The sequence below is a fragment of the Rhinolophus hipposideros genome (assembly GCF_964194185.1).
Source record: "Rhinolophus hipposideros genome assembly, chromosome: 10".
NCBI classification, from domain to species: domain Eukaryota; kingdom Metazoa; phylum Chordata; class Mammalia; order Chiroptera; family Rhinolophidae; genus Rhinolophus; species Rhinolophus hipposideros.
Genome location: NC_138056.1, coordinates 55,500,637 through 55,521,004, shown reverse-complemented (window position 1 = coordinate 55,521,004; position 20,368 = coordinate 55,500,637). Strand labels below are relative to the sequence as shown.

The 20,368-nt window shown below is 41.8% G+C and overlaps 1 protein-coding gene across 18 annotated transcripts in view; it reads left to right on the top strand.

The window, feature by feature from the left end:
• DLG2 (discs large MAGUK scaffold protein 2) overlaps positions 1-9,234 on the top strand; it is a 1,856,054-nt gene extending 1,846,820 nt beyond the window's left edge. For 17 of the 18 annotated variants that reach the window (XM_081064693.1, XM_081064694.1, XM_081064709.1 and 14 more), the window contains 3 exons: positions 1,210-1,319; positions 6,169-6,260; positions 7,997-9,228. In XM_081064693.1, the coding sequence (XP_080920819.1) occupies positions 1,210-1,319; positions 6,169-6,260; positions 7,997-8,103 (309 nt within the window). In that variant the 3' untranslated portion in view covers positions 8,104-9,228. Of the gene's footprint in view, positions 1-1,209; positions 1,320-6,168; positions 6,261-7,996 lie in introns of all 18 variants that reach the window. The other variant, XM_081064699.1, reaches the window with a different exon arrangement.
• Positions 9,235-20,368: the final 11,134 nt, after the last annotated feature.

The following is a 20,368-nucleotide window of genomic DNA, read 5'->3' as shown; positions in this document are numbered from 1 at the left end:
TTAGCTTGTAGATATGAAGTTTGTTAACTTAAACATTCTGGCTGGTGAATAATCACACAACATTTAGAGATTTTATGTATCGGCTGCAATTCATAGATACCAAACTTAGAATTTGTTACTTCAATGATAAAGGCTTAAGCCATCTTAGTGTGTTTCTCCTATAAGAGCTCAAGTATTGATGGACTTTGTTTATTTTCACTTGGATATTGTAGATGAGTTTTTATCCCCATTATTGATTTAAGACTGTTCCTATCTGCATAATATGCTTTTTTTCTTCTTGTGTAAAAGTTCTTCTAGCATCAGCGTAATGAGGCTGTTTCTCTCCAGGAGGTAGAATATGATGTGTGGCAAATGTATCTACTTTTCCAGAAATATTTAGTAAAGCAACTCCTTGTTCTGAGCACTCATTGCAGTGGAAGCCAAGTTAAATGAAGTGTGCTCTAATGTAATAGGGTTTTTACTTTTTAACAAACAAATTTACATACCCCATGCAAGCCTCTCTCTCAGCATTGAAGATATAATACTTAAGGTAACTCTTTTTGTGTCTGCCCTCTGCTAAACTGAGCATATTGAGGGCAGGATGCTTATAAGCAATCCCCAATGTTTGTGGAATTGCTCTAAATTCACACAATTACCATTCCTCCTAATTTAACATCAGGCAGGGTGAGACAACAAGATGTCTGTTTTTTTCCAGCCAACAAGCTTGTCAGCGCTCAAGACTTGGGTTTCAATCCTAGTACTAAGAGTTTGGGCAAGTTAGTTAATATTTCTAAGCCTTAATCTTCTCTTGTATAAAATGCAGTTGATAATGGCCCTCATAGATTTGAGAATGTCTTCTTGACAGTTGTCTTCACAGATGGTTTACAAGTGTCCTGAGAATAGACTCATATTATGCATGTCTCCATATATTTCTTTGTGCAAAGCATCAGGTATGTATTTAAGGAAACAAAGTTAACTGTGACAACACGTGTGAAATGTCTATTCCAGTGGCAGACACTTAGTAAGGGGGTGCTAACTATGAGTGATGTCAAGCATTCAGTGATGACCTGTACGTCAGCTTTCATTTATACTTTGCCCGGATCCTTTGTCAGACCTGAGAAATCCATTATCCCTTATCTTCTCCTAAAGCACACTTACATTATTTCTAGAAAGCATTGGATTACGACCATTTCTTTCTGGATTAACTACATGTTTTTCCTCTTTTACCAGGGCAAACACTGTATACTTGACGTATCAGGAAATGCCATCAAGCGGCTACAAGTTGCCCAGCTCTACCCCATCGCTATCTTCATTAAGCCGAAGTCTCTGGAGCCTCTGATGTAAGTGGAGACCCCTGCTGGCCTCAGCTGGCCTCCTGTACCTCGTGACCCAGCACATTATTAACAGCTCTTTCTTACACATGCCTACTACTGGGAAATGCCACTGCTGATTTTTTTAAGCATTCCTCTTTTTTTAAAGCTATATTCAAGTTTTTTGAGCCACTAGAGACATTACGTCAGTGATTCTTTAAAACGTCTTCGCTAATGTTTCTTTTATTTTCACTTCACAAGGTGTTTTATGTGTGTGTGTGATTTTGTTCTGTTTCGTTGTTTTAAAGGTCGATTTAGTTTCGTTGTTCGATTTGGTTTTCCAAATGATTGGTAACATTATCTTTGAATTGCCTCTTCTCAGAGCAGTTCCATGGGTAAATCTTTCTAAATGTGTGGGTTAATAAAGAGGGAATATACAATATTTTAGACTCTTTTCATTGGCATTTCACTTTTTTCTGCCATAGAATTCTTAAATTCCTTAATTAAAACCTCGTGTAGCTAGACCACTATCCTTAATAGGGAGTGTTCTTCGTGGCTTGGCAACAAAACGTCTATAACCTTAACCAATAGCTCCTTGCCTGCACACATTTATGAATAAGGAAAAAATGCACGACTAGGATGTTTGGTTATTTTTTTTTATTTTTCAAAGGACTTGTAAATTAACTTCCTTCAAAAATCAGTAAATAAATTGAGCAGATATTCATGATCTACGTATAACGTTCCATATGTTCTACAGCAATTTGATAGAGAGTGTTGGCATTGCTCTGTAGACAACTCTCGCACAAAAGTGAGGCCACAGTAACCATGTAGGCAGCAGAGCAAAATTAGTCAGGCTAGGTTTGGTTCTTTGCTTTGCCACGGATGAGTTATATCCCCTTGGGCAAGTGGCTTGACCTCTACAAGATTTAGTTCCTCACCTCTAAACTAGACACATTCATAATATGTCCTTCATAGAGCTAGTGTAAAAGTTAAACAGGATCACAAATATAAAGAAAGAAGCTTCTTCCTACAGTCTTTGGCATATAGTAAGCACTCACTAAAGAGTAGCTATTATTACTATAAAAGATTTCAAGTTATTTTATTATAAATGGAATAAAGCTATCTATGATTATAAAAAACATAAATAGTACCTTTTCCAAGAGATCACAAGCATTCATGCTAGCGTGTCTGTTGCAAGAACTTTGTTGAAATATGCCTTCATTTGGGCCTCAAGACCTTAGAGTATTTGACAGGGCACAGAAGTGAACCACAAAGTGCTGGAAGACATTGTTTATGGAAAGACCAAAGAAAATGAAATTACTTAATCCCAGAGGTGAAAGCAGTTACTTGCTTAGGAAAACGGCTGTTTGCCTCTTCTCTGAGGATGAAAAAGTGAAGCAAGCTGCAGTAGCTGGAATTGCAGCCTAAGAGAATTAAGTTAAATACGTAGTTGATCTCTGGGGAAACTGCCAGAGCTTTATCTTAAAAGCAGACTATATTCTCAGAAATAAAAGATGGACAAAGTTTCTTACCAGGATGACAAAATAAAATCAGGGGGTCACTGAGAATTAGGCACCACGAATTTAGGTATTAAATTATAATATAAAGAGCATTGCCCATAATTGGCACATGGAAAAATATGTGTTAATGGTAAAATAATGGTTCTTGACAGTGTTATTCCCTGATAGAATGTATTAAATTTCTCCTCATAGGATATTGTGTGGGGTATTGCACAAAGTGAATTAAGCAACACCAAATTTCATTATGTAAAGGTAATTTATAATCCGTGAAGAGCCTCATAAATATTACTATGAATGCTAACATTAATAAGAATTTCAAAAATGGCCCTCACATCCTGAGAACAGCATCTTAAAGGCCTGTTTCATAAATAGACGAGGAGGTTTCCACATCACAAACACGCGGTAGGGTGAATGGCTTCACAGGGAAGTGTGGCCTGAGGGAGAAACAGCAGTTGCACATTTGGTTGAGTGTGAGATTGGGAGACATATCCATCTGGTGCTCAGTAGGAGAAGGTCTACTTCCTTCTACAATGATGAGGTGACTTATTTAGTTTTGCCTTAGGGCATTGTCACAGCTGCTTATCACCAAGGAAGATTAAGCAGAGGGAAGGCTGGATTCCTCCTTGAGGACAGTGAATCTGACAGAATGTGCTGCAGCCATAATCCCAGGTCTCCCAGGCAGTAATGGTGACGTTCAAACCAATATGCTCTTGTTTGTAAATGCTGGGTATTTACTTTGCAGTTCCCTTTTTTACAAGGGTTTCACTTCAGGAGCAAAGCTGGAATAAATTGTCCATTCCCCTGGAAGGAGTGAATGCTAGGTCAGCTGGAACAAGAGCATGGCAGCTGTCACATTTAGTCATGGATACATAATTACACATGTTATTTCTCCAAGGCATTATCCCCATCAAACCACAGAGCTCGTTGGCACACACGTAGCTGACCCTTCAGAGAAGCATAAGATCAAGGGCATGTATGAAAGAGATATTCTTTTTATATTGTATCGCCTTGTGACTTCTGTTCCCTGCACCACCCCATAGCACTGAGAAGTTTTCCCGTCTCTTCACTTTGCCACCCCAATCTTCTCTTACCTTCTTGCTCCCGTGATGGCCTGTGTTCACTCCTCTATTCAACTGTAACATCATTATATGTATTTGTCTAGCTCTCCATTCATTCATTCATTCACTTACTCATTCAACAAATAAGTGTGGAGTCAGGCTCCATTCCACATGCTGATGAACAAGCCATGGTCGCTGCCCTCAAAAAACTCACAGATTAGGTAAAAAGACAAAACAAATTCATGTATTAGAGGATTAAAAACCTAAATTTAGTCTTTGCTACAATAAGTGCAAAGGGAATTGAAGGAAGACAGCCCAGCATGGCCCAGGGAAGTCAAAGAAGATCCCAACCTACATGATTTCTTGAAATCTGAAGCAAAACACCCTTTGTTTAGCCCAGCATCTCCTGAGAATGACAACCATTCACACCTTCCAGGGCTAGTGCTATTTGGGAGGGGAATTACAGCTACCATCTCTCAGGATGAGATGAGTTTATTTCAGTAGTAAGACTTCAGGAAATGTCCATTTCTTTATATTGCACCCATCAGCATTGTAGGCAGAAGCACATTAATATCTGGCTTCAGTTTTTTATTTTTTTCCAAATAGGTCTCTTTTGAAAAATGTCTTGGAGTAATGGAAAGTCTGTTTGACTAAAAATTGGTTTAAAAAAAACCTTTGAGTTCTTACATCAGATGTACTCTTTATTAAAAATACAACCTTAGGCGAGTCACTTTACTATCTCAGGCCTCAGAAAAAAAGGAATTGACTGAGACCACATCTTCGAAACCCAGACCGCTGGCATCCGACAGGACATGCAAAGGCAGCAATGCCTGTGGGAAATAATCTCTGGGAAAACTGCCAGAGCTGTATCTTAAATACAGAATTCTACATGTACCTGTGATGCTTCCCGATGGGCCCACTGAAATGTCTTTGCTCTCAGCCAAACTTTTGTCACCTCAGTGGGGTCACACTGGTGTTCTTATGATGATCAAAGGCAATGATTATCAGTCTTTGATTAATAAAATGTCTTTAAGAAAAAAATGGGAAGACGAATCATTTTTGTTTAATAAGTGCAGTTTGGTAGGCAAAAATAAAAGTTAACACCAGAGGACATGGGAGGATAAAGCTGCCGCTGACTGGGAATCAATAGATTAGGTTATTTTCCGTTTCCCTCGACCTCAATTTATCCTTGAGCGTAGGTTGGCTTTAAATAAACTTACAACGATTAAGCAGCACAGGGTAACAGAAAGAAAGGGACAGAGAATCCTTCCCAGGCCTAATTCCTTTATAGCCCGTTCTCCTATCAGAACAAAAATAAACAAAAGTGAGCATCAGAGATGATTATCAAGTCCTCTAACCTGGCTCACTGTTTGATGTTCCTTCCTTACAGCCTATCGGAAAATATTTTGGTCCCAGTGCTTTTGATTGTTACATTCTCTCTGTGGACATTTTAATTCAAGCCTTTAGCAGCTCCTTGAGATTCCATTGGATCATAAAAGCGGAGGAAGTTAGGGCTCTGGTTGCTACCGACATGTGGTAGCATTAGCAGAAGTAGAGCAGCAAGGGGAACAGATGCCTGTTGGGCCTGAAATATACGTACACCTAAGGGGCCTGTCTCCTGTTCTATAATTCTTCGGAAGCACTTTGTGTTTCTCCAGTCCACGTTTTCTGCTGCACGTTGAAGATGAACAGCAACCCTGAGGGAGGATAGGGGAGTCGAGAAATCAAAGCCTTCTGCAAGGTCAGGACCTGAGAACAGTCAAGTTGTGTTCTCTCAGATATAATGAGGTCCAAAATTCTGTGATGTACCGTCCTTTCTCTCCATCTCGTCTCCTCCCTCTCACCACCCCTGGAAGATTTCATTCAATTCTACGTGCCACATTTAAGAGAGGTTGCGATAGATCAGAACAAATTCCAAGGAAGGGTGGCCAGGAAAGTTAGGATTTGGAAATCACGTCCAAGGAGAGAATAGATGAAGGAAGTAGGACAGTTTATTCTGAAGGAGTGGAAACCTCAACGAATGCACGATTTATAGACCTTGCTGTCTGTCACGGAGGAAGGAAGTTTATTAATCTATGGGACTCAATGCAGTCCAAGAGACTGACCTCTGAGAGAGGGAGGGAGTCCTTGTTACTGAAATAATTCCAGCAAAGAGGAGTCCAGAATGAAGATCCAGAATGAAGAATCTGCTGCTCAGATTACACTAGGTTTCCTGCAGGCTTCCTTTTTGCCAGACATTTTAATTTTTCAGGATTTGGTAGATCCCTTGTGTGTTCTAATACCAAACCCTCATTTTCCCAGGGAGATGAACAAGCGTCTCACAGAGGAACAGGCCAAGAAAACCTACGATCGTGCAATTAAGCTAGAACAAGAATTTGGAGAGTATTTTACAGGTAAGTTCATTTACCATGGGACTGTGAGAAAGGAGATAAATTGTCTGACATTTGGCATAGAAGTGGGCCTGGTATACCTGGGCCCTAACACCTTCCTGCTGAGAATCCATAATTTCCCTCTGGTTCACCCGCTGGATCCAATGACTGGGTTTTCCCTACTCTGAATTCCACTGCAGCCGGCTTCCAGATCCCCAGTGGCCCTATTCAAAACCAGGACGGGCAGATGCCACTGCGCTGTCTCCTGCTGTTAAGGAGATTTTAGACATTGATACCTCATTAAGCTATCTCCCTGACATCATCAAAAAACTTGAAAAAGAAACTTTCAGGGCTCAAAGTGTGCAGTATCCAAAACAGTGACTCTTGAGAAGCCATCTCAGGTCCTCCGTTCTCTGCTTCAGGGACCTAGAGGTCCGACTTCCCATTAGCAGCCCTTGAACAAGAGGCTTGAACCACTTCCCTGTGTTTCAATGAATTCCCTGTCAAGTCTCAATACAAAACTAGTTTGTTTTTTTTCTTTTTAAATCTTTCCTTGGAAATATAAAGTTTGGGGAATAAAGGAAGATTTTCTTGTCCTGGATACTCTGGGTTCCCTCTTCTTATATATTTTCATGAAACACTGATCACATCCAAAGATGGATCAAGCTTTATGGAATTTGCCTTACAATTGATGGTTTGAAAACAAGAACTTTCCTCCTGTGTTACCCGATGTGAAGTTAGAGGTTTTATTTTTTTACCTTATTCTGAGGAAAAGTGCCAGTGGCTTAGCAGTTTGCAAATATGTTGAATTGGTTCATCTGAAGTAAAATTTCCATCAATAACAAAGATAGGAGTTATGTTTCATCCTTAAAGAAAATCCAGGTAGGACCATCAAATCAAAACCACGTATAGTTGACAGTGGCTTATATTCAGGAATATAATGCAGTAATCGATGTACTCTGAGGAGTTTTTGAAAATCTAAGCCATGTTTCAGTAACAATTTATTTCTAAGCCCTAGTGTCATGTGTTTTAGAGATCTAGTTACAAGATAGCTTTTGTTCAAAGGAGATAACAAGACATACTTAAATCTACTTTAAGTGACTTGGTGTGTTAGGTATACACAGTTTAGCAGTTTGTTGGTTTTCTCCTATTTATGTTTCTTATAAGTAGTTGCCATAAAGTATTCTCAATATGAGCATCCCTGAAGGGTAAAATTTCATTTTACTAGATTACTTGGAGAATCAATGGTGTTTTCTGTTAAAGGTTGGGCATTGAGGAGATTAACTGACATTTCTTCCAAAACCTTTATAATTTCCTCTGTGTCTAAAATATCTGAATTTCTTTCCCTGATAAAGCAAGAACAGTACACAGAGTATAAGGCCAGCTTTCTTTGGTAAATGGGGAGCTCTCAATCTGAAAATTGATCGATGCCTAACTCAGTGCCTGGCCCAAAGTAGATACCCATAAAATGTAAATAAATAAATGATTTGTTGTCCAGAACTACAGACAAACATGTAGAAAGTGGAAAGACTGTGGTGCATTTATTACCTATCCAGAACATGCCTTTAAAGCATTTTTTTAAAGCATGGGTGTGACCTTACTTAAGTGAATTTTCTGCACTTTCTTACTAATGGAACGTAATGTTAAGCTTCCTGATGAGTCTGTCTGTTACTGATTTGAGCTTCTGCTGTGTGAGTGAGGGTTGTTCTTCACCACGCAGAAACGATTCCTAACTTTGGGTGCGTTTGCTTTTATTCTAGCTATTGTCCAAGGAGACACCTTAGAAGATATATATAACCAATGCAAGCTTGTTATTGAAGAGCAATCTGGGCCTTTCATCTGGATTTCCTCAAAAGAAAAGTTATAAATTAGCTACTGCACCTCTGACAATGACAGAAGAGCATTTAGAAGAACAAAATATATATAACATACTACTTGGAGGCTTTTATGTTTTTGTTGCATTTATGTTTTTGCAGTCAATGTGAATTCTTATGAATGTACAACACAAACTGTGTGAAGCCATGAAGGAAACGGAGGGGCCAAAGGGTGGGATGGAAAAGATACTGCAGTATGCAGAAAGGCTTTGGTTTGCTCAAGGGGCCAGGTATAGGGATGAACCCTTGATGGGCTTTGTGCTCAAGAGATGGGCAGCCTCCTCACCCCAGCAGATGTCCAGAGCTGATTTAGCTGCTGAGCTCTCTGTGTTTTTTGCTTTAAAGAAAAGTTGCCAGCACTTGAACTTCACCAACCTTCCCATTACCCACATCTGTAATTGGTCCACTTCGAATTTTATAACTATGCACATCCTTTGATTTCTTAACAAGCAAAAGAAAGAAAGAAGGAAAAAAGAAAGGAGTCCCTTTGGAGACGGCATAATATCAGGGAAGAATAAGCATGTAGTTTCTTTGACTGGCATCTGCAAAGACAAGCATTTCATAAATTTGCAAGTGTGTGGAGGACTGAGCTTACTGAGAGGAGGGGATTCCCCCTGGGGTTAGCTTTATGATTGTTTATTGTCTATTTTGCCATTTATAAACTGAAAGAAGGCACTAAAGATGAGAATAATTTATACAATAAAAATATATTAAATGTATAGAAACAAATTTCTATAGGTTAAAAACATTTTGTGAAATATTTTGTAAAGACGAATTAATGGAAAGACTAAATGTATGCACTATCCGCAGACGATCAAAGTCAAGAACTGAAAGTTGCACTCTCCCTTCTGTTGCCAATGATCCATTAAGAGCATCTGAGTTCCTTCCAAAGTCTGACACAGACTTCTCCCTCACTTACCTCCCATGATCTCCCTTCCCTATTAGTGATAGACTCTCATGGAGCACATCCCTTAATGAGTTACCCTCATGGATATTTTTAGAAGACATTTGATTAATGCGTTTTTAAGCTGATGGCTCTCAGCGACCAACTCATGCAAATGAACTAAAGGGAAGTTTTTACTTTTCTCTCATTAAACATCCTGGGCCTGCCGTGCAAATAGTTGAATAACTTTGTTTCTAGTTACTTATATACAATTCTTAAACATCATTCATTTAATAGTTTGGTCAACCATGAGTAATTAGGCCTTTTTTTTTTTCTGTCTGTTCAACAAGTAACTGAGGTTTTATAACAGCCAGAGATGGTGTAGAGCCATGGAAAGTTCTGTCCCAAGATGCACTACTTCTTTGAGGAAGAGATAAAGAAGTATCTAGTTGGGGGGATGAGGGGTACAGACTTTTGTTTCTGTGTACAGGGCAAAGAAAACCATAAGAAAAGATAATGACTTTGAACTCAACCAACGGAACTGCCTTTCTTGGAGGCCACACCTGGACCAAGTTTATTTTTTAACAATTATAATAATGATGACTTAAAAAACAGAAACCTCCCGGAGCTATATCCTACTTTAGAGCCAATGGTGACATCAGCATTGCTTGTGCCCAAGGTGTTTAGAGAGAGACTTTTCAGTGATCTCTATAACCACACAACTCTGGGTTCTATGCATGCCCAGACTAAGCCCCATCGCCTTATTTCTGGGGTACATCCAGACCTGGCAGGGATTCTGCCACACTGTGCAGCAAACCAGCATAGAGGCTGGGATGGGAGAGCAAGAGACAGAGCCGTCAGCGGTGATGGGGCTTTTCACAGTAAGAACATCAGAGCTCGGAATGAGGGTCTCTTTCCAAAAACAAGCATTGCTCATCTTACACTAAATACCACTGTCTGCCTGGCTGCAGTCACAGGAACAAACACAAAAATCATGCATCTGCCTATAGTCTTGAGGCTGCCTCTGATAATGAAAGGGCTGGCAATGTATTTTCCCTCTGACAAAAGTTAAATTTCTGGACAGTTCGTTAGATTGCCCAGAATGAGAAAGATGTGTCCACGTCTGCCATTCGCCAGTTTCAGGTCGAGGTCTACTTTCATCAATATTGCTCCTGGAAGTCTGCCACCAGAATGCCATTCCTGATCCCAGCTCTATTTTTAGGCCACCATGATAACTTCTTTGGTTTCTCAACTGAGCATGCAACCCTTTATTTAAAGGACTGTCATTAATGAGTAGATGTTTCCGCGGGTCGTGTGATGTGCTTTCCATTTACTATTAAGTATCGCTGTGGCTGAGTACAATCAAATTGAACCACCAACCCTTGGTTTTGTAGTAATATAATTATTTATTTTCCTAGTGTAGATGCTTTCAGATTTGAATTGGCATTTGCACTGATTTTTTTATGTAGATTTATATAAATATATATATATATATATGTATACATATATATTTGCTTGAAGAATCACCAAGCAAATTGGTGAGAGGGTCTTTTCCTATAGAATTTACACCTCCATTTGTTATGTTGTCCTGCGCTTCCCAATGTTGAGGTCTCTATGGCTCCAAAGAACCGGTGTATTTTGCAGCAAATCTGATGACTGGTATGGAAATGGCACGAAAGTTACCTAGATTACATCTGGTGCAAATGCATTTGGAGCCTGGGGCCAGACTGGTGCTAACACTGCAAACTTTGTCCGGAGCTCTCTCCAATCTGAAGGCTTGCTGGGGGCACAATGTCACCTTCATATGCTGGGCCCTTTCGGAAAAGTGCCAGATCGTGTCACTGGTGCTATTTTTCATGCTCTGGTACAATGTGTAGCACCACGGGGGTCTCAGCTTTACCAAAATCAAAATCCCATTTGTCAGCTAATTGCAGGGGCATTTGTTTTTTGCTCTCCTCCCGCAGGATTTGTTGGCCATTTCTTTGCAGGCCTTTTCTCTCAGCACCAAGTTTTTGGGTGGGCTTTATCTGTTTAGTGAGCCCACCTTTACAAAGCCGCACTCAGGTGCCTGTGAGCTGTCTTAGATCCTACTGCCAGCCCTTCGGGACTCCAAGCCAGGGAAAAACTCTCCACTCCCCTGGCTCTTGCCTCTGGTTCTTTCTCAGTCCTTTCATCTGCTTTCCCCTTTCTCTTTTTATCTCATTCCATCAGTCTTTGGGGTATCTCTCCTTTTATCCTTCCTTTCTGTCTTCTCTGAATGAACACTCCCTTAAGTTGTTCATTTTCTCCTGTAATCCTTCTGTATTCCCTCCCTTTCGTTCCCCATCTCTTTGTCTATCTCTCCTTTATTCTTACTCTCACTTTCCCCTTCTTATTCCTCTTTCCTCTCCTTACCTGTTCTTTTTCTTTCCCTCACATCTCTGATCATCTCCCATACCCCGCCTCTTAATTTTTATGTCCTATAAGGGCTCATGGCTGATTCAGACAGCAAGTCCATAGACTGGACTCATGACACAAATACTTTGGGTCACCATTTCACCTACGCAGCCCAGAAAGCAAAGCTGAGCGTGAGATCCTGAACTGGAGCACCGCTCACTGAGCCAGCCTGCACCGCTGCTTTGGCAGTGACGCTGCATGTGCTCTGGGCCCTGCTGGCACCTGGGTGACTGCCTGCCTGAAGGCTGGTCCAAAGCGAGCCCGCTCCCAGCACCATCCTGTGGCTCCGAGGACACTCCCTTTCAATAAGGGCAGACTCTGGCCCCCACAACTATTCTGACAGCAAACCTCTTCCTTCTCATTGAAGCCATGCCATCGCCTTGACTTGGAGAGAAACATTTTTTCCCCATTCATAAGCTTTCCTCCCACCCACCCACCCCATTTTTATGTGAAGCCCCTCTGCTTTTCAGCTGGTGATTGCTCTGGTGAGATTGAATGGACTCGCTGGTGAAATAACATTCCTTTTCCGGTCTTGGTCCTGCCTAATAAATTCCTACAAAAATATTTAAGTCAAGGACTCAGGCTAGCTCCTAAGTTCACAGTAATTTGTCACTCCTAGGGGGAAAAAGGGGGACATTTCCCTTAAAGTATGTGGAGTATTTCCTGTGACAACTGATTTGCCCGAGGGCTCCCTGGAGAATTCTGTGGATATATACATTTTACTTATGTGTATGTATGGTATATGTGGTATGTGTATCATGTATACACATACTACATTTGTGAATGGATGTGAATGGAAACCCCCCTATACACCCTCCAGTCTGTAAATATCCTTCCTCACTGAAAACTGTGCTTTGGAAATCATATCTTGTACAGCTGTGCAGTTTCTTGTAGCAGCTGAGGACAAGCTAAGATAGGTGGATGATTTGGACAAAGATCATCTAAAAGGTAAAATTCAGAATTTCCCTAGCAACTCATGAGGACAGACAACAAAATGGCAAGGTGGACTGCCCTTAGGATGGAAAATTTTTCTTCTCTCCTTTTTGAATTTGTGTTTCCTGTGTCTTAACTTCTGAGTGCACCAGGCTGTACCCGTTAGAGCCTTTCAATATGATGGTTTTGTGCTTCTCTCTGATAGGATGTTCCTCCATTGAGCTGTAGTGCAGGATGGGAGGGAGGGGGAAATACTCCTTGCCTAGGCTGGAGTTTACAGAAACACTGCACAGCTTACACTCCTGTTAAGTGTAAATATTCGACACTTTCATTCCATTTGTGTAAAAAATAAAGCACACACGATTATAAAATTAAGATGTATATTTCATACTCAGTGTGTCCATGTATATTTATTGCGTTTCCAGTTGTCGTTGTTGGGCCCCCTGGTGAAATTGCGTGATAGAATGTTTATAAACATGTCATGGTTTTATTATAAGATATAAATATTAGAACACTTTATACTTCAGAGCAAATTATTTTCTCCCAAAGTATAATTTGTCTTGTTTCATAAAGAATACAATCATTCATTGCTATTTTTATCAAATTTGTCGGATTTCAGAACTGACGTGTAGTTAGAACAGGTTTGCTCTGAGTAATCTTGACACTGCTGAGAAGAGCTGAAAGTGGTATTTTTGAATATTTTTAATATTTGGTTACCCTCTTGCCTGCTTTTAATCAGGATTTTGCCGAGAGTGAACAATATATTTTAAAAATAGGTTTTTAAAAGACCCTCGCAGCTATATGAAAACATTGATTCCCCTGTTTCAAAATTGTGAAATTCTAGAAGATAGTAAGAATAGAGAAGAGTATTTTTTTTTTCTTATCTGATACTTATGATGAAAAGAAAGGCACAAATTGAAGTGTCATTATATGGATAATACACTGAGGTCTCAAAATATACCAGCTCCAAAGATCTGAACATACCAAAAATGTCAGGTTTGGAAACCTGAATCTTCCAGATAATGTGCTAAGTTCTTCCTTCCAAGCTAATATGTGCTTTGTCATATTGACATTTAGATAATACATGTCCGACGGTGGGAGGACCAAAACAAATATCTCCATGGTAGGGGTGAAATTTCGCCATCAAAGTAATCGCTCTGAAATATGCTTTGCTTCTTGATAAACTATCACATAATTGGATCAGCCATTCGGGAAGCCAGACTCGTTGGTCATATTGTGTTGGCCATCACTGTGAGCCCACTGTCCCTGTCCCTAGTGCGTGGTGGCAGAGCAGAGATATCAGCGGCGGCGATGTAAGAAGGCATTTGACTGAAGCTGCAAACCCAATACGCGACTCACATTTCGGCAGTTACTCATTATTAACATTTACATTGTCTCACCAGGTGTACTATCAATGGTAATACTACACAACTCCAATAATGGGTGTGTTTATAGGGGGTGAGGAGCTAGAAGAGCTTTTGACTTTTCTTTGTGTCCTATTTCATTTCTACGTATGTAACTTTTTAAAACATGCTCATTCTAGAAGTCTCAAAGGCTAGAAATAGACAGCACATCTCTGAACCTAAGAGGACCTGGCTACCAATTGATGGTCTTTGTAGGTACTCTGAGACTACATAACCAGGGACAGAATTTAAAACCTCAGTGAGGCACAAAGCTAAGGAATATTGGGAGAGGGGCAACTGGTTTTCTCAGCACAAACACAGAGCCTTCAAAGTTGTCAGGGGACAGTGTCTTCTATGGGTCAGGACTGCTGGGACTCATGACCCCATTCGTTGCTCTCTGTGACTCACCCCACCCCCACATCTCCGGAGGTACCACCGCTATAATGAAACTGATCCCTTTCCCCTTCAAAAGTTACAGCCACTGTCAACTCCAGCCTTTGCCCCTAATTTCCCTGGGCACAGTTGGGACAAAGCTAGAATACTGGGCAAACTTTGCTACTGTGTTTCCCCGAAAATAAGACCTCGCCAGACAGTCAGCTCTAATGTGTCTTTTGGAGCAAAAATTAATATAAGAACCGGTATTATATTATTATACTATATTATATTACATTAAAGACCCGGTTTTATATTACAGTAAAACAAGATCGGGTCTTATATTAATTTTTGCTCCAAAAGACACATTAGAGCTGACTGTCTGGCTAGGTCTCATTTTCGAGGAAACACAATAAAGACTTATTTTCAGGGATAATAAAAGGGAAATAAAAGATAATCTGATTTAAGGGATGGGCTTAGTGCCCAGCCCCTGGCCACCTGCCATGTGACAAAGGCCATCATTCCCCCACCACCCAGTGGTCCCTAAAACACAGCTAGACCTGATGTCAGAAACTTTACCCCATTGCAGCGCATTTGAGAGATACTATATCCATGCGTGACTCAGCATTGCTTTGCTGTGACATGAGCTGCAACTAAAAAGTGCCTGCTGTCTCCATCCCCTTGCTTTCCCATGCTAGAACACAAATGGGAGTGTCACCATGGTTAACTTGGATCACTCTTGAGTTGTAAAATTACCTTAGACACAGATTCTGTCGCAGTAGGTGTGGGGAGGAGCCAAGCACCCTCATTTCTAACAAGCTCCCAGGTAAGGCTGACTCTGGAGTGACCAGGCTCTAATCCAGAGTTTTCCAAACTGCTGCTGACCACCCATCACTGGGTCATAAGCCAGAACTTATCTTTTTAATGAAATAGAAATTAGAGTGCCCCACATGTAGAAAGGATAAATATCGTTTTGTGTTGCTTGTGTCAGGTGTAAAATGCGTTTCCTACTGTAGACCATAGTCGGTTTGAGAAACTGCCCAGACCTTCACTCGGCCAGCAACCAGCAGGTAACTCTCCTCCTGAAGACGCTGTGCCACTGCTGAGAATGCAAAATATTAAGTCCTTCTCTATGCCACCTCTGGGCTTTTCCTCGCAGGTCCTAGTTTCAGAGTCACACAAACCAATGTACAGACCCTCTTTGCCCAACTGAGACAGCTAGTAAAATTGGAACCATCCACCTCCAACCTAAAGACGACCAATATCTAAGGCACGTTTCCAAACTGGAGTAGAGCAACCAAAGAACTGATGGCTCCTTCCAAAAGTCAACATAGACATTTGCAGTTTCCAAAGACCTGGTCCACAGCCTTCACAAGGGAAATCTAATTATTGAATTCAAGTGTCACAGTCTTTTATCTGATTATTTTCAAGTTCTAGGTAAAATTAGCATGGCCTGAGGACCCGTGACTTATACACTGTATTTGCTGAGTCCTTTTTCTGTACCCAAATAATTTCTCTTGTGTCTAAAATAATTCCCACATGTGGCTTGAAAACTTTGGAGGTATTCTTGCAGAAGAGAAAAAGAAAACTTACAGGATAAATGATTTACAACGTGCTTCACAGTGAATACCGAAGCATCAGTACAATACCACGGGTCAAAATGGAAAGGCCTGAGAGAGACACAAGTCTCTCCCAACCTCCTGTCTAAGACTTGCCTTTCCGGTTCTGGTTCCCGTCTTACCTTATCTGGAAGATTACTCAGGTAATATCTGCTCTTCCAGGCTTCACAAGGATGCTGTGTGCATGCTGCACAGCAGAAAGCTAACGTCCAAACAATAAGACATGCAACAGACTTCATTTTAGCAAAATACAATAGACTCTCTTCCATGTGAAAGGAAAGGGAAGAAAAATATTTTGTTTTGGGGGTGGACATTAAAATTTTCAAATTCCCTGTGGCTCAAGATAGGAAATTATAATTAACTTTTCCTTAGTAATGAAGTTAAGAGTCCTTCAGAAAGAACAGTTAATTTCTATTCAACAACAGTACAAAACCAACAAGTGAAAAGGTTGGATTATTATATAAATGAATTGCTTGATTTTCATGGGCTACTCCCGCATCTTTGATAGTCTTAGTAATCTTTCTGCAGAAATTCTGTGTGTCACTGTGCTCTTTCATTTGGCAGTGCTGGTATGACTAGGATGAAGGAAATCTCTCCCCTTGTCCTTTCCAAATCATTCTCTTCTTACAATTTTATTCATCCTACTGGACTACAGCCACCAAATGTGGTTTTCAGTCCACAGTACTTTTCATTAACAATTGGTGCTTTGGTTTTTGACTATCTGAAATTCTTCAGAATATAAAGTTATAGGAATGTATGGCATGTTTTAAACTTGGGGTCAATCAATACATTAAAATTCGGAGTATTTAAGCCAACATTTCATGCAAAGAAAAATTAGCAGTTGTTTAATTTAAAAGGCGATAGAAAGAAAACATTTGCAAAGAAGCTGGCATTTTTTATTATTTATCTTATTGTCATTCCTTACACATTTAATCAGCAAACAATAAGCATCTGCCTGGAGCCAGGCTCTATTTAGATAGTGCAATAAAAAATAAATGCACAGGGCATATCCTGTCTGCCAAAGGACTGCAAGCCTAGTAGCAAAGACAAAAACAACAAAACAAAACAAAAAAAACTAAAACACAGAAACTCTAGGACAGACAAGTGAGTGTATAAAGACTTTGAAAGAGTGACCTTGACATCTAGGCATCAAACATACACCTGCTCACAATTTGCCCCATTGCTGACACCCTGGGAAAAACCTTTATGGCAAAATAGAGTCTCTTCTGTGGCATTCCTCAGTCTGTCAAATTACTGATATTTCATTCTGTAGTTTAAGCTCTTGAGAATGGGGTTTTCTTCTTTCCTTCCTTCCTTCCTTCCTCCTTCCTTCCTTCCTTCCTTCCTTCCTTCCTTCCTTCCTTCCTTCCTTCCTTCCTTCCTTTCATAATGCAAGTGCCTGAGATTAAACTATTGATTGCCGAGGCATCCACTTCAAAGACAGCTATTTCTAATAAACACATAGCCAGCTACACAACTAGATAAAGAGCCAGGCAGCCCCATCCTTGAAGTTTCCTTTGTTTTAGAAATCTCTGGTTGACATGTCATGCAGGGTCTCTGGTCCCGCTCCCCGCACAAGAACAGAGGATATGGTGAGGCCAAAAAGGGACAACAACAGAGCCATAGATAGGGGAGTCAAACCACTATAGTCTCTCTGGCGGCTGGGTTGGAGACACAGGAAGCAGGAGCCGCACGATCCGCAATCCACCGTCCATTTCTCTGCCAACCAACCAACCCCTTGCTAACTGCAATCTGCCCTGCTAGTTCAGCCACGGCAGTTATATCAGTGGCCAATGGCTAACTGGTTACAGCTGATGAGCCGACTAGTTATAGCTGAAGGCCATCTACTACCCAAGCCAGCACCTTTCCACGTGAGACCAAAAACCTGGAAACTGCTCTCAGGGACTCTGTCCCCACAACTTAGATAACTGTCCTTTTTTTTTTTTGTTTTTAAATGTGTGGCTGTTTTTGTTTTTGGGTTTTTTTTTAAAGATTTTATTGGGGAAGGGGAACAGGACTTTATTGGGACTTTATTGGGGAACAGTGTGTACTTCCAGGACTTTTTTCCAAGTCAAGTTGTTGTCCCATCAATCTTAGTTGTGGAGGGTGCCATTCAGCTTCAAGTTGTCCTTTCAGTCTTAGTTGTGGAGGGCGCAGCTCAGCTCCAGGTCCAGTTGCCGTTACTAGTTGCAGGGGGCGCAGCCCACCATCCCTTGCAGGAGTCGAACCGGCAACCTTTTGGTTGAGAGGATGCGCTCCAACCAACTGAGCCATCTGGGAGCTCAGCGGCAGCTCAGTTCAAGGTGCCGTGTTCAATCTTAGTTTCAGGGGGTGCTGCCCACCATCCCTTGCGGGACTCAAGGAATTGAACTGGCAACCTTGTGGATGAGAGCCCACTGACCCATGTGGGAATCGAACCGGCAGCCTTCGGAGTTAGGAGCATGGAGCTCTAACCGCCTGAGCCACCGTGCCAGCCCAGATAACTGTCCTTTTGACCACTTGTTTTTCCCGTCTACGTTTTAATTTCCACTCTTATGTTTTAAAGTCACCAATAAAGAATGAACCTGCAAAACCGTAGTCACCCCACACTTGACCCCAATAAAAGCTGAACCCCAAACCCATGCTCACTATCTTTCTCTTTCTCTCTCTTTCTCTCTCTTTCTCTCTCTTTCTCTCTCTCTCTCTCTCTTTCTCTCTGTCTCTCTCTTTCCCACCCTCCCCAAACACCACCCCACAACCTCACAGTGTGGTCCCAGGTGTGCCAAATACCCCCCTCCAAGACCTGTAAGTAATAAACCTGTCCTTTAAAAATTTCCTAGTGGCTATTGCTGAGGGTGTCTTGCAATCATAATCAGAACCACAAGGGACAGACCAGCTACAACATATGTTCTGTCCTAAAAGGGCAGTGTCTGTGGGCCCAGGTGAGTACCTCCAGGCATTTCTAGCTGATAACATCATTATCAGTCAGCTGAGACAGACATGAAATACACCCCCACCCAACACTATCAGCTACCTCACTGGCCTATTTATATCCAGTTTTGTTGCCTGGAAAAGAGGTTAAAATGACAAATTAACACAGACGAACTGGCCAGGTGAACAAGGGGTGGGGGACAGGGGGAGTAAGACTGGCGAGACATATGAAGGTTACTATTCCAGAAGTGGTATGCAGAGGCAAGAATTTCAGGAAGCAAGAAATAACTTGGACAATTGGTCAAAATACAGGACAATCTATATGCTCATGGGAGAACTGGAGAGAGAGAGTTTCCAGTTTCTTTGCAATACACCGAGAACTGGATGCATCAAATATCCCCTTCAGAGGTCCAAGATGGTGGAGTTGATATACACTGTGCATGCTTCCTTCCTTGAACACATTAAAATTACAGCTAAATCACAAAACATTCAACCTGGAGAATCGTGTGAGGTATAGCTTAACAGAAGTTTTACAACTAAGGATAAAAAGAAGAAGCTATGTTGAGACTGGTAGGAGGGGCAGAGACACGAAATAGACTGGCCCCCAACCTCCATGTGGTGGTTGAGAATCAGGAGGGATACCTCAGCCATGGAAGATCCCCCCAGAGGAGCGAGGGACCCCAGCCCCACACTAGGCTCCCCAGCCCAGAGTACTGGTGCTGGGAAGAGGAACCCCCTTAACAACTGGCTGTGAAAAACACTGGGATTCTGACCATCTCGGTGGGATGGAAAGCTGGGGGAAGCCCAGACATCCTCTTAAGTTGTCCGAGCACAGACTAACTCACTCTTGGGAACTCATCCTGGGCTCCAGGGGAGGGACAGTGATTCAGGGGTGTCACAGGCATATGGGGGCAGACTGAGGTATGTGGCTTCAAAGCGAGAGCTAGAGGACAGTCAGCATTTTCCCTGTGTGAGGTCCTTCTCCTGTATGGCTGCCAGGCTAGCTCCATCTTTCCTGTGTTCAGCCATTTCCCACATAGCCAAATCTGAATCTGATTGGTCTGGTGAGCTCCGCAGCTCCACACTGCTGACTCACTGGTACCCCCCCCCCCCACCCAACTCCCCCAATGTCAGAGGCACTTTCTCCACAAGCAGCCAGTTTCACCTGCATTGCACTCTTTCTTGGAAAACTATCAAAGTCCATGGGCCCCAGGTGGGCAGCAACTGGCCTCAGTATGCTCTGAGACTTTTGCTGAGTAGTTTGAGGCTCAGCATTGGCACCAAACCAGAATCTACATTAACCTGGTGACCACAACTCTTCCCACTCTAGTGACTCCCTGAATCACCCACTTTTCATACCTCACAAGGCTTTATCAGTGGCTGAACCTTCAGGGATCCAGCAAGTGACAGTATGCCTCACAGTCTTCTGGCTTCTTGCAGAGTTATCCCAGGCCTGGTACTGGTGGCAAACATCCTCAGTTAGCAGTGTGGCCTCTCTCATGCAGCTCCTGGTTTAGCACAGGCAGCAAACAAATATGGATTGCTTTGTAGCACCGACCAGCTAGTTCCCAGCCAGTCACAGGCAGTGACTGACCTGGGCATACATCAGAGCCCCTCCCAAAAGGCCCCAGAACCAAGATACCTAGAGATTGGCTTCAGACCTGGAGGTTGGCTTTGGACAGCAGAGCACACCCAAAGGACA